The sequence below is a fragment of the Pelodiscus sinensis genome, chromosome 19 (genome assembly GCF_049634645.1).
Source record: "Pelodiscus sinensis isolate JC-2024 chromosome 19, ASM4963464v1, whole genome shotgun sequence".
Classification (NCBI taxonomy): domain Eukaryota; kingdom Metazoa; phylum Chordata; order Testudines; family Trionychidae; genus Pelodiscus; species Pelodiscus sinensis.
In genome coordinates this window covers 5160145-5185583 of record NC_134729.1, presented here as the reverse complement: position 1 = coordinate 5185583, position 25439 = coordinate 5160145, and the positions used below count along the sequence as shown (strand labels likewise).

Genomic DNA, 25439 nt, shown 5'->3' with positions numbered 1-25439 from the left:
TGTTGGACACCACAGCTCTATGGCTTCCCTATCCCTTCTGCACTTCGGTTTGCTCCTGACCCAAAGGGACCCTTCCAGGCAAAGGGAGTAACGTCTGGCTGAACAGTCCCTTCCCTTACTCAGGGCAGTGGGGTTGAGGCTCAGCCACCCCTTCTCATTAGACAGACATTCCCCGTGCCTGCTTGCTGATTGAGTTCATCAGGCCCAAGCAGGAGGCCAGCCTGTGATTCTATGCAGTGTGGCTTCAGACAGCAGGTCCAAGTGCACAAATAAGTGGTGGTTCTCCTTTCCTCTACTAGAGTCAACCGCTCCTGTGTCACAGCAGCAGCCCCTATGGACAGGGCCCCAGCAGCCTATTGCTGGGCTTGTTTCTCTTCCTTCTTCTCCCCACCACCCACTTTAAAAAAGTTGCCAGCCTCTACTTGACTCTGAAGAACTTGGACCCCCAATAACCAGTACCATGGCTGCAGCTAGTTCTCAGAACTACGGTGGGGGGAGTGAGTCAAACCCGGACAGGTTAACTTTGTGGATTAAGACCAGCCCATCCTTTCAGAGGTGCTAAAAGGCTATCAAGAGAACAGTGACTTCACAGCCTTAGCCAAACTAGGCAACCCTGGCTATGGGAGCCATGCCTAGTTGGACAAAATAGCCCTGTCTGGAACCATTATCAGAGACATTGGAAGGGAAGAAAATTCCAGCTGTTTAATGTACAAACTAGGGTTTGAGCTATTCCTCCTAGACACATTGTGTTCAACCAGTTCTGAAGCAGTAGCCACTTCAGCAAACAAGCCACACTCAGCCGGCCAAACAGCCACACACGGCTAGTGGCTAATACATTGGCCATCATGGTCCTCAACTATAAATTCAATGTGAACCTCATCACACTGGAATTCCTTTTCATGACTGGGTATCCAGCCTTCATTGCAATGAAGGCTGAATAGTGAATTATGCACAAGAGAGTAAGAACACACTTTTGCAATTACTTTTCAATGGCATGTAAGAGCCCTTCCTATTTTTCTACACACACAAACAGATGAAATCAGCTAGGGGGGTATTCCTCTTGTAGTTACACACCATTTTTTTCTCCAAGTGTTTTAACAAGAGGCTGACACTCCAATCCCCTTTCTCTATAGGAAACTAAGAAATGGCCACAAAGTCTAGGGCAGACTCAGGAAAAGAAACGGTCTCTCTTTTTAAATCCATGCCTTAACCTCATGGCCAGCCTACTTTTCCTTCAGAATTATAGCAATTACCAGTTTAAAAAAACAAAACCAAGAAGCAGATGAATTCTTTGACTCCTTTGCCTTTAACTTTTATTGATGTGGATAAATACAGAGAACATACTTGACAGCAAGATCCCAAACACCTGATGCCAAATTGGTTAACCAGTTTCCTGCTTGTTTGTGCACAAGACGCTCTTGCTGAAAGTCATCACATTTTGTATTGGGGTGGGATGGAAAGAGGGCAGAGAATGCAGTAGGTATCAGGACAAGGGCAACAGCGGCGGTGGAAAGGGGGGCAGGGGGAGAAAAAAAAAATCGGTCAGTTTGCAACCATAAGGCAGACCCTGAGTGTGAGATCAGAACACACATTGACTTTGCTCTTTGGCTTGATGTGGGTTTAAAAAAAGAAAGTGACATTGGACTCCAATCTGCGTTTTAGGTAATTGTAGAAAGAAAGCTTAGCAACAGCACAGTTGTATCACCCACCCACCCCAAGAACCTCTAGTACAAAGGTGTTGTGAAGCACCAGTAGCTTTGAATGCTGTCAAGCATCCCTTTCACAGACCAAAGGTGGTTGGCTCTGAAGACTCAGGCCAGTTGTGCCCTTCCCAGACAGCCGTATCTTGAAGGAAATGAGTTTACCATGGAATTGTAGCAAACTTCTCTTTTTTAAAAGTGTCCACAGTTTAAATATTTATAAACAGTTCAGAATAGTATTAAATTACCCTTCCTCCCTCACCCCTGCCAGTCACCCTTTCTTCCCCAAAGGATGAAAGAATTTTAGACCACAGGTGCTCAGAGAGGAAAACGCATGGAGTGCTACTAGGGGCAGGGTTGCTATCTTCACACTCAAAATGTTTTTGGTGTGTCTGACCAGAGAGTGAGCAGCTTCACCACTGCCAGAGATTATCTGTGGGGTGGAAAATTCAGGCAGGACTGCTGCCTTCCCTCACTGCAGAGGTTTCACACACCCTGTCTTTTACCCCCACTTTCCAGTCGGATTTGGAAGATAAGATCGGAACACCCGTCTGCCAACTTCAGCAGCATTTTACAGTTCACACCGAGTGAGTATGATGGAGTATCCTCCTTTGCAGATATAGCATTCAGTGGTGAGGAAGCCAGGTAACTTACACAGAAAAGGGTACTGCAGGAAAAGCAACTTGCAAGTAGAGCAGCCCCCACCCCACCTCCAACAGCCAGTGACTTACACCCATGCCATTCTTTCCACTGCCAGAAGGAAAGTCAGCTTATACCGGAGTCACCACAGAATGTCAAAGGGGTTTAAGTCAGGGCCTCCAGTTTCCATTTCCTGATCCACTGATGCCTGCGATAGGAAGAATGGGTAAGTTGAGCCCATAGTACATCAGAAGTCAGATTCTCTGCTCTCTTACATGAACACATTAAGACACCTGGATAAAACCTAGAGGCAATTTTAGATGGTACAACAGACACTGAATTCATGCATTTAAGAGTGCCTGAAACACTAATGATTTCTCCGTGCATTGTGCTCTTTTTCCATCTGGGATGCAAGATCCATTTTGGGCAGGAATGCCAGAAGAAAGTTTCTCCGTGATTTAAGCTGAACTCTTACTGTATCTTAAAAAGGAAACCCCTTTTAGTCATTTACCTTTTTGTACTGTCTTATGAACTTTTTTTTTTTTAAATCAAAAGCAAAGGAAACCTAGAGAACAGATGTTTCTCCAGAATTTCTGTGCTCCACATCCTAACCCAGGCCCCTTTCTTTAAACAGGATCCACCATACAGCACAAACACCTGCAAAGCCAGGCCTCTCAGACCATGAACTATGCAGGATTTGCAAGCTCATGTGGTGAAGGTGATACATTTAAGTACTGTTGGGTTTTCCCCTTCATTTAATACAGCTGGATGTTTTACACAACCCTCCAAATTCTAGCTTCATGAGCGATCTCAAGTCCGGTGCTGGGCACTTTTGAAAGACTGGCCTTTTCATGTAGAGTCTAGATGGGAATACAATTCCTGCAGCTTGGCCATGAAATTCACTTGTTTATGGCCGAGGGCTAAGACAGCAGAGCATCAATCCCAGCGGGAAAGTGGCAGTTGGAAGTGCTAGAAATGTAGCCATTAAAATAGATTTTATTCCAGACAACAGCAAGACACACCCCGCCCCCCACTCCCAGAGAAACCCCTGCATGTTGAACCCTATGAAGGGTCTTCTCCATCCAACCCCTGAGGCGGCTACATTTGAAGCAGTAAACTGCTCACCTGCTAAAAAAAATCATTAATAGCAAAAAGGGCAGAGCTACAAAGTGTCTGTGATGTAAAAGAAGCAACCTCATTAATGGCTTGATTAAAGAGATAGTGAATGTGCCACAAAAGGTGCAGGTCAAGCAACGGCCAAACCCCTGCTGAGAGTCTCAGTGTTACATAGGTAAAGAGGGAATAAAAGTTTTGCACCCAAAGCCAGATGAGGCTGGTACTGGCTGAGAACTCCACACAGACTGAGACTCCCTGGCCAGGGACAGTGCAGCTCCAGGTTAAAAGAGAACATTAAAAAGACAGGCAGAGTTCAGTGCAGAAGAGAGGGTTTCCCGAACACCAGTAGAGATAGTTTACTGGGAGTTTGGGAAATTATAACCTGAGCCACAACAGAGACTCCAGATTCTCTGAAAGATTAGTAAATACAATAAAAAAAGCCCAAAACTAGCTAGGGCTCCGCTGCTTCCACAGCAGCTATGGGTCCAAGTTCAGGGAGAGAACAACTGGCAAGCTTCTCTTCAGGAGTACCCTCAAACAACTCCTCGCCGCATGGAGAATGGAGCCACAGGCGGGCTGATCCTAAAGACCCTCTCTCGACTGATCTGCAACAGCCACCTGCACTGAGTCTGACTCTCCTCTGGGTAGAACGGCTCAGCCTGGACTGACTTCTGCAAGTCCCCCCAGATTTACACCCGAGTAAGAACAAATCCAGACCAAGCTTTGCAGGCCACTTGTGCATTTTGAGTGGATGCCATTAAAACCCCCGACTGCAAACCGTCTCCAGTTGCCCCCCTCAGATTCCAAGGGATGCCTGCGCTGCATCTTTGGCCTGCATACGCTGCATCAGAACTAGTGTTAGCTAGCAGGTGTGGGGTGGGAGGGGATGTTAAATGGTCAGATTCAAAGAGCCTGAGCAAATGCAAAGAGGATTCTGCATTAGGCAGAAAGGACTAGACACCTTTCTGGCCACTGCCACCTCTGGGGGAGAAGGAAGCTCCTGTTCCAAACACAGCCCCCAGAAGTCAAGCCAGCTCCAAGTACTTGACTGCTTGTCTCTGTAGGCAACCGAGCAGATGTACTCCTGCCAGAAATGCAGACAGTGACTCTGGCCCCAGAGATTCCCAACAGCCATGGCAATGTCAGTCCAACTGGGAGTCCCAATCCCTTCTGCAGTGAAACTTCAAGTCACACACTGGCCTGACTGGTCCTTTGACATTCGAACCCAGCCCCCTAGAAAGGACTATTTCAAAACTCACTTTTTTGTAGTTTTTTTTTCTTTGTAATAACAAATATGAAGAATCTCATTCCATAATGTGATTTAAATACACTTTGAAGCACACCCTGTCACAATTGTTTCACCGCCCTCCTGGGCACAGCACCTTCCCCCCTCCCCAACCTCACCTCCGCTGACAGGCTTCTCCCCCACCAGGAGACTGGAGCAGAGTTCCTGACGGCAATGCCATCTGCATTTCGGCAGCCCCTTCCTGTAGCAGCCAGGAGCCAGCCAGACTCCAGTCACTCTGACTCTGTAATCCCTTCGTTACTGGCATGTGGCAAACCCAGTCTGTCACAAGCAGTGGGGACTTTACAATGGAACCAGCACAAACTGGTAGGGAACTGCCCTTGCCTCCTGCGTGACAGAGGGGCAGTACCAGTGAGCAGACAAAGCCCTTTGCAAGGGGGAAGAGGGAGGTCAACACTAACTTCATTTCACAAAGGAGGAAACTGAAGTGACTCAGCCCAGGTAATGCCCAAGCTGGGAGTCCCTTGCTCCACCACCACCAGCCCATGCTGCCTCCATTCACTGCCCTCTGTGTACAGGCCAGCTCCTGTCCACCTTCTCTACACCATCAGCCACGCTCTGAGCTCAGATGAGCTGAGGCCAAGCCGTGCAAGCACTTCACACGAGCCCCCTCTCCCAGGCCCTGCAGCAGCCCTAGGGCACTTTACACCACCTGCCAGCTTCCCAAAATTAAAGTGAACAAAATACTATGAACAGATATAACTTACTGTTTAAATTATTTTAAAAACGTCTTTAAGAGATCCTGTGACACGTTTTAGGCAGCCCCGCCCCGCCCAGGCTCCATTCCAACAGGGGACAGGCCCCTGCAGCCCAATGGCATTCTGATGGCGGGGACCAAGGAAGCGGAAGGACATTTCTGACCCTTTCACAGCTTGGAGGACTCCGCACTCTAAGACCAATAATAAAAATAATAAAATTATAATAATAAAATAGTTTTGAGGCAGTGGGGTCAGACCACCCTGCCCCTCCCTTGCAGGGGCGGCCCAGATTCCAGGCATGTCTATACAAACTCAGTAGTAAAAAGGACTTTACTTGGGCAAGGGAGGGAGTGGGGGAGGGGGTTCTGAGGGCAGTGGAGGCGGTCGGGGCTTGTCCGTGTTGGCCACTCTGGAGCTCCCAGGGGCCCTTGGATTCAAGTACTCGCCATACGAGTGGGCGAAGTCGAAAGCCGGGGGCTGGGTGGGTTGCATGCCCTGGGCACTCAGCAGCGAGTGAAGCATGTTGACTGTATCCTGGTAGTCAATGGCCTGGTTTGTGTTGTGCCCATTGGCCCCTGTGGGGCCTTTGTCCGATTTCCCATGGGTCCCCCTGGCTTTGCTGGCCTGGGGGAATGGGAGGCCGCCTGCATCCAAGCTGTGCCCAGGAAGCTGGGCTGACCCGGGGAGGTGGGCGAAGGAGAACTGCATGCCAGCCACTTTGGAGCTTTTACTGATTTTTGGCTGGTGCTCATGTGTAGCAGCTGACGCCTCTTCCAGGAGAGGCCTCTTCCGAGAGGCCCCAGACAAGCTGAAGCTTTTATGGGCCAAAGTGCTCTGCTGGCTGCTGTGTTTAGAGTCTCCTAGTCGCTTGCCCCCAGCACCACTGGCCCCAGCTGCAGGCTGCACATGCAAGTGTTTGTGTGAGTGATGATTGTGATGGTGGTGGTTGGACAAGTGAGCCTTGTGTTTCTCCTTGTGCTCCCGGCTCTTCCCGCTGCTCTCGTCTGAGGAGCTGTGTCGATCCGAGGCAGTCGGCACCTTGATACGCATTTTGATCTCCTCTGGTTTGGAGGAGAGTGGTCTGTCCCCTCCCCCGCCTGCCGCAGGGATCCTCAGCTTCAGAGCAGAGGCCTTGTCGCCCTTTTCCGAAGGAGGCCGCTCTGTGCTTTCAGAGCTGCCGGTGGGGATCTTCAGGATGACTGGGGAAGGGTTGTTTTCCTGCTGGACTTCCCTCTCCCTCTGCTGCTGGACCAGGAGATTCTGTGCGGCATAGGCATACTGAGACCGCACATTGGCCTCCATGTTCTCCAGCTGCCTCTTCTGCGCGGCCAGCTCTTCAGCGTGCTTGGCGCGGTATTCCTTCAACGACACCTTTGCAGAGGGTGCGCTCTTGCTCTGCTTCTGGTAAGTCGCGCCATCCTGCTGCAGAGGATGATCAGTGGCTGCTGAGCTTTCGTTAGTCCTATGAACCTGGCCAGCCTCCAGCTTGTGTGGAGGATGGTGGGACAACCAGTGCTCTGACGGCAACATATCAGTACTGCTCAGATCACTAGGAGAGTCCTCCGCAGATGAGAGGGGAGGCCCGGCTCCTGCAGTAGAGGAAGTTGACATACTCATTAAGCCTGCGATGTTCATGTCAGAATTGTTCCTGGAGATCATGCTGAGAATAGTTTGCTCCGAGAGGCACTCCTCATCTCCTTGATCGTCCGCTTTGGATTTCTTGGCTGCTTGGGAGGCCTGAAATAAAGCCACAAGAAAGGACATTTGTACCTCAGTTATCCAATCAGGGAGAAAGAGAGCAACTGCTGCGGTGCAGATTTAGCAGCAAAACTGGGGTGTTCGTGGTCACACAGCTTCCCTCTGAGTGGGGCTATGGCTCTAGATGGTCCTGCAACCAGCTGTACGCCCCTCCTGCTTCATCATCCCCAACCGGGGAAGAAAATAGTTTACAGAACACATTGCTGCCCCAGGAGGGAGACCACACATTTACAAATGCAGACAGCAGCAAACCACAGGCTGACACAGGATGAGGGGCAAGGGTCAACTAGCACTTGGCTGTGTGTTAGGACTTGTGAGAGTTCACTCCTCTAGTGTTGGGCAGGACATCTCCCATGTGGCTGTGTCTAGCACATACAGGTTTCAAGTATAACTTAAAAGGCCCCAGAAAGGGGCCTCCTAGTCCACCTCATTCGCTAAGCAATGGGCAGGATATTAAACCCATTCCCTATGGAGGAGTATGTCAAGATAGGCTAAAGAGAAAAGCTCATCCAGGGGTTTATTAAGACTAATGCAAATAGAAATGCATGGTTGTTAAACCTTACTACTGACATGCCCCTCCCCTGAGACAACACTCCCACAGACAAGCAGTGGACAACCGCCCAACAGGACCATCTTACCCGCCAGTTGCGGATGCGTTTGAGCCGGTTGGGAGTCTTCTCAAGAATCTGCAGGAATTCATGAGTCAGCTCTGCAAAGGGGACACAGAACACAGACAAGCAGGTCAGAAGGAGGCTGTAGAGCAACCACAAGACAGCGGCCCATTGCTTGTTGACGGGTGGAGCTATTCATGATGAGATGGAGCTATTTCAGGAAGGGAAGTCTGGTGAGCTAGCAGCACTGACTATTTAAACTCATCCCACTTCAGGACTTCTACTGTCTACTGCACCACAAGCTGCCACACTGAAAACCTTAGCAAGATCTGAAGCCCTTGACGTCCATGAACTGGTCAGTGGCAGTGTCGGAATGGCAGACTCACGAACAGATGCCAAGATAATAAGAGTGCCTTTTTGGGGGGGACCTTGCTCCAAAACTTACCGTCTAAGAGCTCCAGAGTTACAGTGCCATCAACGTATTCCCACCAGTGCTTCCCGTCCGTGGAGACTGGGATCTCCCAGTTGGACCACTTACAAGCCAGGTGGATACAGACGCAGGCCACAACGGGAGGGGTGTACTGCAGGCTGAAGGTGGTCAGGTGCAGGCTGACGTCACCAGCAGGGAGAAAGAAACAGAAAGCCATGAACTCCCAAGCCTGAACCTCAGCACACACAATCCCCCGCTGAACAGACACTGCGGAAGAGGTGGGTGTGGTGGGAACACTCCTGAAGCGAAAAGGGCAATTCTTCCCCCAACACATCACTTGTTGTCAAGGCATCTCTATGCACTGCCAAGTCACTTGTTACTTCCCTGTGCTGCTCAAACCAATCCACTGCCAGCTTCTCCACAAGCACCTGCCAGCTTTGGGCTCTGGAGCCCACTGCCGGGGAAAAGAAGTTCAAGCATGCAGAGCTTCTGCGGAAGCCCCGGAGGTCCAACAGCAGAACCCAAAAGAAGCAGTGGGCAGCTGGGTTCTTAAGAAGCGGGCTCTGTTCAACCTGAGGAGAGACTGAGATAGCTCCACTCCTTCTGCAAAAGCAAATTCTTTACATGGCGGAAAAATGCCGGTTCCCAAGCTGAGCCAAACTCCTGTGAAGTCAATGTAACGTACGCAAAGTAATGACATACGCACCATCGTGAGACCCCCCCAAAACCAATAGTTCCAACAATAAAGCCTAGAAATCTCCACTCCTACCTCCCCCTCTCAAACCTTGGCTTCTTCAAACCACACAGCTTCCAAATGTCAATGGAGCTGGGGGATTAAAAGCTGCCAACTAGGAATGTCAGCAACTAGTCGACTACCCAATTAGCCTAGGCTTATAGGGTAGTTGAGTCACTACTCGACTATTGGCTCCCCCCCACCTTGCTGCCTCTGTATCAGAGGCAACAAGGGGGGGAAGGGAGCAGGAGCCGGTGTTGGGAGGAGCTGGCTTTGGTTCCCCCTAGCACCATATCCACCAGGGGGAGGTAGAGGCACAGTGGGAGACCCAGAGCAAGCTGGGATTGCTTCAGTCCTGGCTCACACTGGCCTGGGATCAAGGTATCTCTGCCTTTGAAATGTAGCAAGAGCCGCCTAGCTCTTGCTACATTTAAAAAGCAGAGGTGCAGTAGTCCCAGAGCCGGCGCGAGCCAGGACTGAAGCAGTCCCGGCTCGCTCTGGGTCCCCCTGCTGCGACTATGACTTTTGAATGCAGTAAGAGCCAGGCGGCTTACACTACATTTAAAAAGGCAGAGGCGCAGTGGTCCTAGAGCCAGTGCAGGCCAGTACTACTCAGTCCCTGCTTGCACCACCCCTGGGAGCTAACCCTGCTGCAGCTCTGCAGTTTAAATGTAGTAGGAGCCAGGCTGCTTCTCACGCAGATCCTACTACATTTAAACTGCAGACCCACAGCAGGGGTAGCGAGCACACTCCCCTCCCCCCCCCATCAACTAATGGAGTAGTCAATGGAAATTTCATAAACTACTCAATTAACTAACTACTCGCTACTTAATGTCCCTACTGCCAACTCAAAGAGACACCCAACAGCCCCTTCTAAGTGGCGCAAACAGGCTACTTAAGGGAGGACTGGTTAAGAAAAACCTCAAATCCACTTTGCAGGATATTCTATTATGGAGGTACCAGTGATGACTTCACAGTTACGGCTGCCCTCCATTTCACAGGGATTTGGCCTCAGCTTTATATGAAATATTTGCCCCAAATTTACAGCATCTACTCTTACAACACAAGATTAGGCTCCTGAGAATGTGCAATTACATTAATCTAGGCGTTCAAGTATATTAAAAACTGAGTCCTTTAGGCAGCTTAGTATTTGCTGGCCTTTGTTCTGAATGATCTTTCCAGAATGGACTTTCCAAGCCTGTTTTACTTGCAAGTAAATGAGTCCCACAGTGTCCAACCAGCCCAACCATAGCGAACTAGCCACACTCAGCTGGCGAAACAGCCACATGTGGCTAGCATGTTGGGACACCACAGATCTGGAGCATAGCCTACTTTGTACAAGTATCATGTACAGTAAGCTAAACCATTCACAATTGCTGTAGGGTTATTGTATAGTCCCCAAAAAGGTTCAGGAACTTAAATGAGGTGATTGTGACAGGTAACTTGGCCAATCGCTACAGCCAGTTGCCATGCAATAAATCTACTGGTTGATGCCCCTGTGGTCTATAAGGGAGCCTGGTTTCATGTCAAGAGTCTCCATAGGTCTCAACTTTATTTGGCTCAACTTTCATTGTTGCTTTGTGCATCAAGGAAACAGTGATTAGGGAACTAGTAAAGCACAGACATTGGGAGTCATGGACAGGGATCTGCAATTCACACCCATCTCCTTTCACAGAAACTGGTTTCACTAAAGACAAGCATCTAAACCAGGGGTGGCCAACCTGTGGCTTCAGAAGTTATTATGCGGCTCCTTGCATAAATACCAAATCCAGGGCTGGAGCCACAGGCACCAATTTTCCACTGGGCCGGAGGGTGCTCCCTGTTCAACCCCCAGCTCTGTCCTAGGAGCTGTCCCCCTACACCTTTGCCCCCTAGGATCCTGCCTCTTCCTACTCTCTCCACTGAGCCTATCGCACCCTTGCTTCCCCCCCTCCAGTGTCTCCCACTGAGGAAGAGCTGATCATAGTGGGCAGGAGGAAAAGGAGGAGGTGGCACTGAGCAGTGGGGCTGCCAGTGGGTGGGATGTGCTGAGAGTGGTGGTGGGGAGATGATCAGGGCTGGTGACATATAACTGTTGCTCTTTGGCAATGTGCATTGGTAAATTCTGGCTCCTTCTCAGGTTTACGTTGGCCACCCCGATCTAAACCATTAAGTCAATTGCAAATTAAGAGGCAGATTTGCCAATACAGTACGGTTGCTATGTGCTGCTCTGGTGATGTAAAGCCACTGTAATCCGTTTACTTTAGCCACTGGTGTACCAGTGAACCTCCCCTGAAGAATTAATATGTTAAAGAATTTAGGGTTGATAGTACATATCCTCAAATCATTAGCACTTCCACAATGTAGCACTTCCTTTGTGTTTCTTGTTCACTAAGATCGTGTATGAAACATGCAATTTTAAAAAGTTCCCAGACAAAAAGCTACGTTAAGATAGAGTGCAGGTTGAGCGCATGTGTCTGTAACACAAGGATTAAAAATAACACACAATCAGTGGCAGAGTAGGAAATGGAAGCAGCTTCCAACTGAGGCCTTATCTATACTAGAAACTGTCTACTGGCATAGCCATGCCAACAAGTCTCTCTAATAGAGATGCAGCTTATATAATTCCCCAAATAAGCTACACCAGCAAAGCTATGTCACTTAGAGGTGACATAGCCTCCCAATCAACACAGTTATGCTGGCAAGACTTCCAAACATACCAAACTTAATCCCGAGACCACCTGCTGAACCAATCCTTTCTGATGCAGAAAGCCACATACCAAAAGGGCATGTATTTGCCTTTTACATTTTTCACCACATTACCTTGCTTTTCACCAACATCTCCTCCAGAAGGAAACCCAGGTGTCTCATGTACACACAGCTGAAGTTACACAGCTTTTCACAGAACCTCTGATTCCATGTGTTTGCATGGAGTAACATTGCAAGACTTTCCATATTCTACTCTTTTTATAAAAGAGCTTCCAATCTGGGCCTCTTATTGGTACTGGTGTGAACAGTCATTCTTCCACCCTTATCTGAAAATCTCAAGTCACCTCCAATCTTGAGAAAGAAGCCAAACTGTCTTGGTTCTTTTCTAAGTCCGTATCTTTAGAAATAATATCTAGTATTAGACCACTGTCTGACACGCTGCCACCTTTTTCATTGCTGCCTTGCAGTTCCCCATCTGTATCCACCTGCTGTCTTGCCTTAGCCAGCATATGGCTCTCTGGGGTAGGAGGCATCATTATGTTCTGTTTGGACTGCACCTAGCATGAGGGGTTCCAGGCACTACAGTAATGCAAACAAGCACCTATATAGCCATTTCCTTCAAATACTCTTTAAAATCCATTTCTAACTCTCCAAACAGAAGTCTGCACTGGCAAGGAGCTGTCCACTCATCCACTGTAGAGTGCTCCACGGGACAGGGACCATTTCCCTTGTGGTACAGCACTGAGCAACACCCCGAAGTCACTAGATAATAATCCTCCAAAGAGTTCACATGGCATCTCCCCCAGATAAAACCCATTGCTAGAAACATAGGAATCAATTCAAAATAACAACCTGTTGGTCGCCATGAAGTAGGAAGTTTGTGCCAAATCCTTGCTGGCTGTAAAGGGAAAGGAAAAAAACCCAAGAGTTAGCTTGAACCATTCAGCAGGGACTCTCAGGGTAGAAGTACATGCTAAAAGTGCAGGCTTCCCCAGGGAGTGGCCACAGCAAGAATAGAACTGGACATGAAAGATCCATTTGGTTTCATTTAGGGATGTGAACGACTAATTGACTATCCGATAAGCAAATGCTTATGGGATGGTTGACAGGTTAGTTGACTAGTCACTCCTCCACCCCCTTGCTGCCTCTATCAGAAAGAGGCAGCAAGGGGGAGGGCGAGAGGAGGAGGGGGTGCTTCAAAGCAGCAGTACCACATGCAGCCCACTCCCAGCTGGCCCTGGGCTGCTTGTCCCCCCCACTGGCCCCGTGCTTCCCACAGCGCTTTTGCCTTTGAAATGTAGCAACAGCCCTGGAGCTGTTGCTACACTTCAAAGGCAGAGGTGCCCTGTCGACTAATCGAATAGTGGATGCAAATTGCATTGACTATTTGATTAGCCAATTAATTAAAATTTTACATTCCTAGTTTGATTTGTTTCAGTTCTGCCCCACAGCTACTGAAAAATGCAGCAACTTCTGTAAATTAACACAAACACTGTTTGTGCTTTACAGCAATTCAAAATCACATCTGTTCCCTCACTCATTTCAGCCATTTGCCACTGTAGCCTCTTTACTTTGAAGCTAGATATCCCACCATGAAACACACACTGTGGAAAGTTCAAGTAATTCAGCGACAGCTATAAATTAATGCTACCACTTAATGCTTATTTCAACCAAAACAGCCCAAGTTATTTAAACTCTGAACTCTCTAGAGGAACCACCTCATCTAGCACTGAAATACAGCCACCTTTGTGATGTAAGGGGGCAAGCACACAACAGCATACTTTAGGTCTCTTACCTCGCACAAGCTGTGTGCACTTCACCACATGTGTATGGGGGTGATCAATAGTGATCTCAAACCCTGAAAGAATGGCAGAGACACAAGGCCATTAGGCAACAGAATCACCTTCCTCATGGTTTTACATATCGCACATGCCTCCTGCTCCTGGGGAAGCAAGTCAGCTTCCCGACTGCACTAAAAGCTTGCCCTTTCTAGTCAGGGGCAATCCGGAATAAAGCAGAAGGATCAAGCTGTCCAGTCACAAAACTGGAAGGTCACTGGTTTCCAAGCAGAGAAATAACTTATTGCTGAAGAAACTTCACTGGAAACAAAACACCTATTAGGGGTCTTAAATAGCACAAAGTCTCTTGAAGCAGCTGTAAGGAAGAAAACTGGCATCTGATCAAAGGAATGTGTCTCCCAAAGTTCATAAGGAAGCAGGTGTCTTCCATTCGAGGGAGCCTGCAGTATGAATGCGAGATGAAATTAATTCTTGCTTCAGTTTACCATTTAGTTTTGTAAATTTTTAATAGGACGGCCTGTGTGCTGAGCATGCCCTTGTGTCTGTATATTTCTCTCACCAGCATACATCCATGGCAGAACTAGGATTCTAGAAGACGCAACTGGGAGGACTGAGCACAAGACAAGGAGCCAGAAATTCTACAGTTCAGATGCTGACTCCAGAGCTACCTTGCTGCGTAGTTGTGGGCAAGCCACTCAACATCTCTGGCCCTCACTCCAAGATAGGGATGTTCACCCACTTCACAGGTCAGTTAGTAGTGAAGCTGTGTCATATTTTAAAGATGTGAAGTGTTATTCACTACCATCCAGGCTAAAGTCTAGAGAGAAGCGTTTGAATTAATCAGGAAGGACTGATTTTTTTTAAACTAACAGAAGATTTTCTTGGCTTTTTCTTAATCATGACTACTGTAAACAGAAGCCTCTACCACTCAGGTGTCTAGTAGAGCCATAGGAAAGGCCAAATTTTTAGATACAGCGATACAAATTAAAAAATACCCCAAAAACAAATGCTAAAATAGCCCATCAAAGCAGCAGGCAACCTGATCAAAACATGGACATTGATTCTAGACTCCTTTCACTACACCAGAGCAGAGCGTCACCCATTCCAACCAGGTGATTAGAGTACCACGATGTTACAGTCTATAACACTTGTAACCAGAGTTACTGACATCCAAGCAGAACAAAACCTGTTGGGGATAGAAACAAGCCAAACTGCATATTTTTAAGCTAACAACTCAAATTAAAGTGAAACCTGAAAACACATGTATTCGAACCAAAGCATGAACTAGTGGTGTGAAAAAATAGTTTGTTGCCTGAACTCTTGCTCTCCCATTGGCCAGCTGTGCATCTGCCCTCCAGCTGTGAAGAAGACTGTGGAGTTAGACTTTCCGCTCTGCAGAGCGCTCCTGGGTCTGGGATTCGAGTGGAAGCCCGTCCGCTTTGAGAAACTTACCCAGGGTCTGCAGTATAATGCTCTCTAGAATGACCAGGTCTTGGGCTTGCTGCAGGTAAGCCTGGGGTTGAGAGGACAGGCAGGTTACTCACGATGAGCCACTCTGTATAAAGCCTGCACATTTCTAACTCTCTCTCAGGGAGGCCACAAAAATAAATTAATAAAAAAAAATCAAGGGGGAATCTTTATCCCACTCAGTACTAGAGGGAACTGGCACAGATTCCCCCCCCAAAAGAGAGAAAGCCAAGTGCTGGATGGGTACACTCCTTTGCTAGTGTTCATTTCACATGGGTTGCTGTGGCTGGAACTACGTGCTTTAGTCTTTGTCTCTCCATAAGAGTTTTACACATGAAGGGACATGTCAATGTGAGAAGCGTAGGTTAAAATTTAACCTTTTCATCATTTTCTACAAGCTTTGGCTCCTGGATAAAGCTTCTCCCTTTCAGCAGGGTTGGACACTCAGTTCCAGTTATGAAGGGCTGTCATGAGAGATGGGGAAATGGAAATATTTTTAACAATCTCATCATTAGACAGGAATGAACCATACACACTATTTTCTGCTTTGTTACAAGTGCTATTTAACCCTGACAGACATGTTCACTCCCTGCCCAGAAGCCTCTAATGCAGACACGACTACATGGCACATCGGATTCTTTTGTTGACATCCATGTAATAGAGGGAAACATGAGAGACCATAGAGCAGATGAGACAAGTCATCTACTCTTTAGAAGCCTGATGAGACGCTTTCCCACAAGTTATTTCTATTACCAGGATTCTACATGTCAGGATGCAGTACTCTGTGAGTATGTTCTCATTCCTCTCTCTCAAGCATGGAAATCATTCTGCTGGAGTCTGACCACTTACCTCGCTCCTAGTGTCTGGAGGGGTGTCCAGAGGATGCAGGCATGCGTGTGCTACCTTGATTACATGCTCCAGCTTACGAGGCTGTTCCTCCACCTTGGCTGCCAAGAACAGAGCTGCTGGTGCCACAGACTTCATTGGGCGGGGGGAGGGGAGGGGAGGGAAAAAAACATAAAAATTGTCTCCTGCTTCAAATATTCACACGCCTGTAGTGTCAGTGTCCAGACAGGCTCTGCTGCTATGAACCTCTCTGAGCAACCTTAGAGCTATGAAACAGTTGTATTTACTGATTTCCTCCAGGCGTCAAATCTATGGTGTAAATATGGATTTTAGGAGCTACAAGAAAAGTATTCCCTTTTAAATGCCTGTAGTAGGAAAACACTGTGTTTTGTTTTAAAGTCAGTAAAAGTGCAGGAAGTCAACTTCTAAAACTAACTAAAGAAACATTCATAGAACAAGAAAAATCTTTTAAGGATCCAAAGAATGCCAGCTGTGACAAAGTCATAATTACTGGCCATTACATTACATCTTTTGCCCAAAGATATCAAAGTACCTAATCAGTCCAAGCTCACAATCTCCCCTCCCAGGAGGTAGTCCAGTATTACTTCTATTTTAGAGATACGTAAATGGAAGTACAAAGAAAAGATGCTCTTTAGGTCACACAGCAAAGAGAACCCAGATCTCTTCACTCCCCCCGTTGTGCCAATTTAGGGGCAGGGAAATGTTGATAACGAACAGCTGTCACAGGAGGCTGTCCCCGGTTTTCAGACAAAAGGCAACTGCCCAACCAATACTTACGTTGCGGTGAAACTGGGTGAAGGACTGAACCATGTAGAACCGGTGCACATACACGATAGCTGTATTGATGGTCAGCTGAGAGCTGACGGCGTGGAGTTAAGAAAAATCAGTCTTGAAATTCTGCACGTCCGCCCCCCTCTTTCTGGGGAGCGGAGCACTTTGGCGGGCAAGGCGCTGGTGGCAGGCAGCGGTGGGCAACGTGCAGCGCAACGGGGATCTGCATGTGGCCCCGGAGACGCTTTCTTTACAGAGCCCCCCCCCCGCAGAGGTGGGGGCTGGTTTCCATCCGCGGAGGTTTTTGTTCTCTACGGGGGCTACTGAAGGGACGCGCAGGTGAAGCCAGGGGCACGTGCAGCGAGGGGGGGAGCCGGGCGGTCCCTGCTACGGTTCCACCGCCCCGGGAACGCAAGTGCAGCGGGCGGCGGCAGCACCCCCCCCCCCCCGGGAGAGCGGCCCGCGCGCGCAGCGCACTCGCCGGCCCCCCCGCCGATGCCAGGCGTCCCGCGGGAGGCGCGGTGGGGAGGGGAGGGGTCACTGAGCCGCGGGCGGCCCGGCTGGGGGAGGGGCTCGCCCGGCGGGCGGCGGGAGGGGGCGCGTTTCCGCTGCCCCGGGCCCGCTACTCGAGCCCCAGGCTGCGCGGCCTACCCGGCGCGGATACACGTTGAGGCGCTGGCCCATGTCCTGCAGCAGGTTGGCCGCCTGCTGCCGGTACGAGAGCTCCTTGTCCGGGTCGAGCCCGGCGCGCCGGGAGGGGCTGCGCTCCAGCTGCTCGCGGCTGAAGTACCAGCGCTTCCCCGCGCCGCCGCCGCCGCCGGCCCCTCCGCTCACTGAGGCCTCCATGGCGATCCGCGGGGCGCGCGCACGCCCCCCCCCCCACCGGGCGCGCGCGCGCGCACGCACGACGTCTTGCGCGCGCATGCGCCCCGCGGCGCGAGCGGGCGGCGGGGCAAGCAGGGGCCGCATTGCGCATGCGGCCGGCGCGTCCCGCGTTCAGGAGTACGAGCCGAGTCCAGCTTGTGCGCAGGTTGCGGCTAGGCCGCTGAGTGGGACTGCACTGCGCATGCGTGAGACCTGGGGGGGGCGCCTAGGGAACAGAAGTGGGCATGCGCAGAAGCAGGACCCTGGGGAGGCGGGTCGCTGGGTGGGGAGTGGTGTTGTCTTGACCTCTGACCCTTCTAGCCAACCTGACCCAGCCCCCCCCCCGTGACCCTGCCCTTCATCCCACTTCCATGACCCCCCCCAGCCCTCAGTGACCCCACCCCCCATGACCCCACCTGGCATCCCACCCCCCATGACCCCAGCTGACACCCCAACCCCGTGACCCCCACCCCCATGACCCCACCTGGCATCCCACCCCCCATGACCCCCACCCCCATGACCCCACCTGGCATCCCACCCCCCATGACCCCAGCTGACACCCCAACCCCGTGACCCCCACCCCCATGACCCCACCTGGCATCCCACCCCCCCATGACCCCAGCTGACACCCCAATGCCGTGACCCCCACCCCCCATGACCCCACCTGACATCCCACCCCCCATGACCCCAGCTGACACCCCAACGCCGTGACCCCCCACCCCCCATGACCCCACCTGGCATCCCACCCCCCATGACCCCACCTGACACCCCAACGCCGTGACCCCCCACCCCCCATGACCCCACCTGGCATCCCACCCCCCATGACCCCACCTGACATCCCACCCCCCATGACCCCAGCTGACACCCCAACCCCGTGACCCCCACCCCCCATGACCCCACCTGGCATCCCACCCCCCATGACCCCAGCTGACACCCCAACCCCGTGACCCCACCCCCCATGACCCCACCTGGCATCCCACCCCCCATGACCCCAGCTGACACCCCAACCCCCTGACCCCCACCCCGTGACCCCCCCCGACTGCACCTGAGCCCTCAGCCCCCTGCACCTGTGACTCCAGACCACCCCATGCCAACACAACCATTTTTAGCCCAGCCTCCCACCAGCCCAGAGCCCAGTCTCCACCCCCTGCTCATGTATAAGTGGCTGGTTCTGCCCTCAGGGCAGAGCTGCCCCTCCTCAGTGCATGGCAGTGCTCAAAGAAGCAAACAGGAAAAAAAGGGTCCTAAGGAACGGGGCTGAAAAGAATGTAGCACCCTACTCCTGGGGTCCCTCGGCTGGGACGTGAGTGAGAGATTCAGAGAGATGCAATGAGGATGATTCACAGATTAAAAGGACTGGGACTTAGTGAAGAAAGTGAAGTGAAAGAAAGTGAAAAAAGAAGAGACATATGTGACTGAGATTTTTAAAGTAAACATTGGAGAAGGAACTTGGGCATGGCGCCGGCTCTTATTGCAGGGGAAAGGTGACAACCAAGGGCATTTAAGTCTGATGAGACATTGCATTCTACAAAGCACAAATAGCGTAGCTCACTGCTACAGTATATAACTGGGGGCAAAAGCTTAGGAGATTGAGCTAAAAGGAGCACCCATTTATAGGGCCAATGAGAGCCACAAGAGTAAAATTTGCATTTTACAAGGGACAGAAATGCCCCAATGATGGGGATGAAACCTCCACTCGGTGATGGGGAAGTAGAGCACTTTCTTCTTAGGGGAAGGTTTTTCTACAACTGCTCACTTCAGAGTTTCTTGCCCTTCTGCCTCCAGAACTGGCCCCTGTTGGAAAGAGGATGTTTCCCTGCTCAGCCAGGGCATTCCTATGTTATCCGGGTTGGTTTACAACAGATGGCCAACACAAAATAACAGAGGACAAGGAAGACCGCTGGGAAAGTTGAATTCTTCCTACTAAATGTTTGCATGCTGGTTGTGCCCCCAAAACTCGAGGAGGGGGGCAGGGCCCCCACTGTACTGTGTACTGTATGCATATAGAAATGAGGTAATCTGTCTGCTGGAGTCCTTTCTAGACACCAAACATCTGCAAGTGCCTGAGCAATTCCTCAGATAGCAGGATGCCAGACACTTTGGCCTACACCCACCCAGCACCCCCACAACATCAAAATAGACTCCCCTGGAGCAGGCTGGCAGCTCCAGGGAGGGAATTAATTTGTGACCAAGGACTCCAGACTCTTATTGCTAAAGATCTTCAGTGTTGCTGACTGACCCACCCCGTAGAGATAATCTGTCCTGTGCGGGATGAAGGACAAAGTGACCCTGCTGACATCCACACAGCCTAGAGAACTCCGTCTGCTACAAGGTCCTTGAGAATCTCATGAGACAGCATTTTCAAAGAACTGAACGGACACCAGTTTATTTACTTGAACGTGAGATCAGCCAGACTGGGTCAGAACAAAGGTCCATCCAGCCCAGTATCCTGTCTTCCAACAGTGACCAATGCCAAGTGCCCCACAGGGAATGAACAGAACAGGGAATCATGAAGCGACCATCCTCTGTCACTCATTCCCAGTTTCTGACAAACAGAGTCTAGGGACGCCATCCCTGCCCATACTGGCTAATAACATTGATGGACCTGTCCTCCATCAATGTATCTAGTTCTCTTTTGAACCCTGTTAAAGTCCTGGTCTTCACAACATCCTCCGGCAAGGAGTTCCACAGGTGGGCTGTGCATTGTGTGAAGAAATACTTCCTTCTATTTTAAACCTGCTACTAGTAATTTCATTTGGTTCTTGTGTTATAGGAACAAGTAAATAACTTTTCCTTATTTTACTTGGAGCCCCCAGAGAGCAGACCGATTGGAATGACTCCTAGTCCCTACCTATCTGCACTGGATTAAAAGCAATGTGTGGGTAGGTGCCTGGAGTGCTGATGTGATTGAGGTGCCAGGATTTTCCCGTTATACGAACAGCAGGTGAGCAGAGCTCCCTGAGCTGGAGTGGAGAGGGTTTTTGAGGGGCCAACCCTCCTCCTTTTGCTGAAGTTTGGTCTCAGGTACCCCAGATTTAATACAACACAAACCCAAGCCAGAAGACAAGCTGTCGTCGTGACCACCTCCCATTACAGCCTCACAAACCCACATTCCAACTGGGTGGGAGGAGAGTCACCAACCAGGCTGCTGGGGCATCTCTATGGCAACGGAATCAACAGTTGCTTCACGGCAAAGCACCAGGGGCTGGAGGGAGCCAGAAAGCGCCTTCCTCGACTGACCCGGGCGGACGCAGGCGGCGTAGGAAATGGCTTTCTTTGGATTAACCTACCTGGGGTACCAGGAGCCCTTTCGGGAGAAAAAGCTGGCGTTAAAAACACCTGATGCAGCAGGTAAGAAGAGAGCCCAGATGCTATGGTGATGGGTGCATTAGAAACAGACCCGACTTGTCGCTGGTTGGTGGGCCAAGCACCCTGGAGAGCAGACTGGGGCTCTTCGTAGGGCAACAATTACAAGGCTTTTCCTTGGGTGATGTTAAAAAACTCTGACCCTCCCCCAGTCTCCTGGTGGGACAGCCCAGTGGAGTGGAAGGGGACAGGCATGTGTCAGTTAATAAAAGCCCTTCGCCAGTCGCCCCAGGGTGGTAGTGGTTTAAACCTGGAGCGGAGCCCCACTAACCCAAATCACTGTAGCATTCCAGCAGTCCCGCTACCTCCCAGTCTCTCTGCATCCGAGGCTCATGGGTGGAGGTCAGAGGGTCTCTTCCAGCCTCCTTAAGTTACCTCTGGCCTCATGTTCCAAGTACCATCCTGCCAGATGAGGATTGGACAGGTCTCTCTGCAGGAGTCACTGTTTGTAGCTGGCTACTTGAGCCTGCAGAAGGGTCAGGTTCAAACCCCCTCTGGGCAGCAGAGACTGAATTTCAGCCACTGACGAGCACCGGTCAGCAGCCCAGGTGTGAAACAAGTTCTCGGAGGACCGGGTTTCTACCTCAAAACTCACCATGGCCTTGGAAAGGGTTCAGAAAAGGGCAACTAAAATGATTAGGTGTTTGGAACGGGTCCCATATGAGGAGAGTTTAAAGAGACTGGGATTTTTCAGTTTAGAAAAGAGGAGACTGAGGGGGGATATGATAAAGGTATATAAAATCATGAGTGGTGTGGAGAGGGCCAATAAAGAAAAGTTATTTATTAGTTCCCTAAATAGAAGAACTAGAGGACACCAAATGAAATTAATGGGTAGCAGGTTTAAAACTAATAAAAGAAAGTTCTTCTTCACACAGCGTGTAGTCAACCTGTGGAACTCCTTGCCAGAGGAGGCTGTGAAGGCTAGGACTATAATAGAGTTTAAAGAGAAGCTAGATAATTTCATGGAGGTTAGGTCCATAAAAGGCTATTAGCCAGGGGATAAAATGGTGTCCTTGGCCTCTGTTTGTCAGAGGCTGGAGAGAGATGGCAGGAGACAAATCACTTGATCATTGTCTTCGGCCCACCCTCTCTGGGGCACCTGGTGCTGGCCACTGTCGGCAGACAGGATACTGGGCTAGACGGACCTTTGGTCTGACCCAGTCCGGCTGTTCTTATGTTCTTACCATGCCAGGCCCCCAGCCGCCCTGCTGGGGCCGTCTCCTGGGCTTCATTTTAAGTTTCCTTCTTGTCCTTCTCCTCAGGGCCGAAGCCACTCAGAGGGGGATTATTTCACCCATCGCTCCCCCCCATCGGCCCTGGGCGCTTGGATGGCACGGTGCACCAGGGCAGCCACGACCGCTATCGAGAGGCTGTGACGCACCGTTGGCTCCAGAGAAGTGAGTGAACAGTGTAATTCTCACGAGAGGGGGAACACGGAGTCAACACGCCTGGGTTCTAGGCCAGTCTCTGCCCCAGCCTCCCGGTGTGACCTTGGGCAAGGCCCTGCCACGCTGGTAGCATGGGGAGCATGATACTACTCCCAGGCTACCACACCAGCGAGAGACATGGTTCATTTGCCTTTGCAAAGCACTGTGAAAGATGCCTGGCAAAGAGGTTTTGGTCCCCAGCGCCTGCGGGCGGGTGCACCAGCTGCCTTTGCCAGCAAGCAACAGCAACCCCATCAAGTTGGATGCCCTCTCTAACAGTTCCCTCCCCCCCATCTGCTTCCAGCTCCCAACCAAGTGTTCAGGGTCCCTATGACCTGTGCACAAGATAGCGGCTGGTGGTTGCCCAGGGATCCTGCAGTTCGAGCAGAGGAGGCCACCCCCTGGATGACAGTGCAGAGGGTTCCCTTGATAAGGAGCCCCATGACCAGGTGAGATTGTGCTGTCAGCGGCAAAGGGGAGGGTGCCCCATCACAGTGTCAACACTCGGGGAAGGGGAGGGGGCCCCGACTTCCCAGAGTGTCTGACCCTGTTCCCACTAGGTTAGCAACACAGCACCCACCCCCAGAGGTCACCTGCCAGCTCAGATGCTCGCCCACTTTGCAGACTCCCCCAAAGCAGCGGAGCAGCAGGTGGGTTTGAGTCTCCCTGGCACTGCCCCTCGCCCCCGTGCAAAGCAGGCGTAGAACATGACGGCGGCACCTCGCACCCCCTTGGTGCCAACGCCTAGGCAAGGTGGTGGAGCCCCAGCTGCTAGGCAACACTCTCAGGCGGTACCCACAGGCAGCAGCCGGTCTTGGCGCAGCCCCCTGCCCACTTTATCATGCCAGGCATCACCTGGCCCAGCCCATGGCCACTGGGGGGCAGCAGGGCACCAGCAGCTCCACTGCAGGCTTGCTCTGCCAGCACAGGGAACAGGCTCAGAGCCCACCAGGTTTGAGGCTGGCTGGGGCGCATGGGCTGGAGGACACGGGGCGGCTCCGGGCACTACCCCACTCAGGTCCTCTTAGCCGGGGGCTCCCTCCCTGCTCTTGTGTGCCACACAGAGGGACCCAAATTGACTGGCCTGCTGCAGGCTGGCGGCGTCGCTCCATCCGCCCCGGGGAGGCCATGCTGGGTCCCAGCTCCACTGGCAGAGCATGGCCAAGGCTGCAGGTTCTCCGCAGGGGCAGGGATCACATGACACCCCCCCCCCCCCCAGCCCTTAAAGCGGCAGAGTGGCTTTGAGGGCTGATTGGGGTGGGAGCTGGCTCTCTCAGAGCCTTTTCCAGCCACATTCCCAGCAGTGGCTCCCTGGGGGGGCTGGTGCTGCAGAGCTCCAGGGGCTCTGGAAATGGAGCCCAGGCTCAGCCCGTCAGGGCGGGGGGCCCTGCATCAGCAGTTGCCAGCTGAGAAGTGGGGCTGGGCAGCCCTTCCCCCCACTTCGCAGGACCAGAGTTTGGATGGGGGCAGGTTTCTCCCCAGGGCAGAGGGGAGAGGGACTGCCCTGGCTGGGGTAGCTTCTGGCCACAATGACCCTTGGAGCCCAGCCGCGCTCACCAAAGGCCCTGATGCTGCGGCCCCTGCCTGACCATAAGGACCTCGAAGCAGGCACTGGAGCAAGGCGCTGGGCACGCCCACAGAGGGGACCCCCGTCCCTGCCCTGAGGCCTTCCACGCTGCCCACAGCACTGGGGCACATCCATCCCGCACAGCCCGAGCTGCCTCCTCAGGCCTGGGCTCTAGCTGGGCCAGGGGTAGGCATCTGACGGCACCTTTCCATGCCCTAGGTTCGTGGACAGCATGGGCCTGAGCAACCCCCATTTCAGCCTGTTCTGAGCATCCTGGTGGGCCCCGCTGCTGGGCACGTCCAGCCTTTCCCAGCCACGGAGAAGCCCCAGCGCTGGGGCCTGGTGGGCTCCAGGGCAATAAAACAATCGAGCAACTGAGCCCAGGCTGGTGATTTCAGGGAGGGGGGAGCCAGGTGCTGGGTCTGCTCCTTCTGCCTGGGCGAGGGGTAGAAGGACCATGCTGGGGGAGGCAGTGGGGCTGGTGGGTTGAACCTTAGGCGGGCACCAAGCACAAGCCCTGCCAAGGAACCCAGGCCCCAGGGCCAAACCGTTTTCTTCCAGCACTTGTGGAATTTGCCCCCACCTTGGCCAAGAAGGGCAAAGTGCCTGAGTTCTATTCCTCGTGCTGACCCCAGTTTGGAGAACGTCTGCACTGGGTCCCCCAGGCGTCTCAGCCCCGTGTGCCAGCTGTGGGAGAGCGCCCTGCTTCCCGGGCACGAGGGAGCTGCCCACCACATGGCCAGCCCCGGCTGGGTGGGAGCCAGCACGCACCCTTGGCTGGTCCCAGACAGGGATAAACTTCCCAAGAACTAGGGACCGTCCCACCCCTCCCTGTGCCTGGCCTGTTCTTTACTGCACACAGCAGTATGGACACAAACCAAACCACCCAGAACAAGCCCCTGCCTGGCCCACAGACACCCCCCCCCCCGGGGAGGATGGAAGAGAGCAGGCCCCACAGGACCAGGGAGGGGCTCAGCAGATGGGGCCTGGGTAGCAGGAGCCTGGGGACCAGGCTGCGAAGCTGTACGGGCTAGGATAGGCAGAGGCGCTCTGGGGCTCTCTCCCCACCCCGTCCCCGAGGCCTCACCAGGCTCCCTTGCACAGAGCGACTTCCCCTCCCCTAGCATGTGCATGTGCAGGGAGGGCAGGGGAGTGTGCAGGCGGCTCAGGCAGGGATGGGATGCAGGAATGTCCAAGTGTGGGGGACGGCCAGGCACACTGGGCATGGCCACCGGGGGGAGCAGTGCCCCGAGCTTTTCAGCTGAGCCCCACACCTCTTCTGGGTTCTGCCACTGCCAGTCAGGCTGGCACCAGCAGCCCTCTGGGCGCCCACGCTCCCCCGGGGGAACGGGTCAGAGGCGACCAGTTCAGCCCCACTGAGCGTCACCCCGGGGCGCTCTGTCGCTGAAGAGGTGGGAGCGGGTGCTTCCCCTTCACACCTGCTGCTCGGCTCCAGGCCAGGGGCTGAGTCCCAGCATCTTCTGCAGCAATTAACACTGGGCCCCAAAGCAGGAGCAGTTCTGCCCCCCGCCTTGCTGTCCCGCGCTGCTTGTCCTCAGCAACCCTGTTCCACCACAAACAAACCTGCCTCTTGGGGAACCCCAGACATATACCCCTCCCAGGCCTGCTCGG

General features: G+C 52.1%; 2 protein-coding genes across 6 annotated transcripts; one reads left to right on the top strand and one right to left on the bottom strand.

The window, feature by feature from the left end:
- Positions 1-1264: 1264 nt before the first annotated feature.
- Positions 1265-17473, bottom strand: CCNT1 (cyclin T1). 4 transcript variants are annotated; one of them, XM_075902013.1, is made up of 10 exons: positions 17248-17472; positions 16590-16671; positions 15795-15923; positions 15323-15409; positions 14931-14991; positions 13475-13537; positions 12532-12577; positions 8274-8437; positions 7856-7926; positions 1266-7196 (listed from the first exon to the last, which is right to left on the bottom strand). In XM_075902013.1, the coding sequence occupies exons 1-10, from the start codon at positions 17427-17429 to the stop codon at positions 5790-5792; spliced, it is 2292 nt and encodes a 763-aa protein (XP_075758128.1). In that variant the 5' UTR covers positions 17430-17472; the 3' UTR covers positions 1266-5789. The 4 variants fall into 4 exon arrangements, with proteins under 4 accessions (XP_075758129.1, XP_075758128.1, XP_014433072.2 ...); XM_075902014.1 differs by lacking the exon at positions 15323-15409 and having other exon boundaries at positions 1265-7196; positions 17248-17473; XM_014577586.3 differs by lacking the exons at positions 14931-14991; positions 15323-15409; positions 16590-16671; positions 17248-17472 and having other exon boundaries at positions 15795-15926.
- A 3129-nt stretch (positions 17474-20602) lies between these two features.
- SPMIP11 (sperm microtubule inner protein 11) lies at positions 20603-24185 on the top strand. Of its 2 annotated transcripts, XM_075902018.1 has the most exons (5): positions 20603-20798; positions 22076-22210; positions 22545-22689; positions 22801-22890; positions 24027-24185. In XM_075902018.1, exons 1-5 carry the CDS (start codon positions 20714-20716, stop codon positions 24073-24075), a joined length of 504 nt encoding a protein of 167 aa, XP_075758133.1. In that variant the 5' UTR covers positions 20603-20713; the 3' UTR covers positions 24076-24185. The 2 variants fall into 2 exon arrangements, with proteins under 2 accessions (XP_075758133.1, XP_025044543.2); XM_025188758.2 differs by lacking the exon at positions 22801-22890 and having other exon boundaries at positions 20609-20798.
- Positions 24186-25439: the final 1254 nt, after the last annotated feature.

Bases quoted from the DNA above. Each gene is read 5' to 3' on its own strand.
- CCNT1 (XM_075902013.1), bottom strand. From the start codon at position 17,429: ATGGAGGCCTCAGTGAGCGGAGGGGCCGGCGGCGGCGGCGGCGCGGGG. The intron at 15,410-15,794 runs GTAAGTGGTCAG...CTCTCATGACAG, and splicing joins CTCCAGACACTAGGAGCGAG to CCCTTCATAACTGGAACTGA. The intron at 8,438-12,531 runs GTTGTTATTTTG...TGGTGACGTCAG, and splicing joins TACTTCATGGCGACCAACAG to CCTGCACCTGACCACCTTCA.
- SPMIP11 (XM_075902018.1), top strand. From the start codon at position 20,714: ATGGCTTTCTTTGGATTAACCTACCTGGGGTACCAGGAGCCCTTTCGG. The intron at 20,799-22,075 runs GTAAGAAGAGAG...CCTTCTCCTCAG, and splicing joins AAAAACACCTGATGCAGCAG to GGCCGAAGCCACTCAGAGGG. The intron at 22,891-24,026 runs GTGGGTTTGAGT...TCCATGCCCTAG, and splicing joins CCAAAGCAGCGGAGCAGCAG to GTTCGTGGACAGCATGGGCC.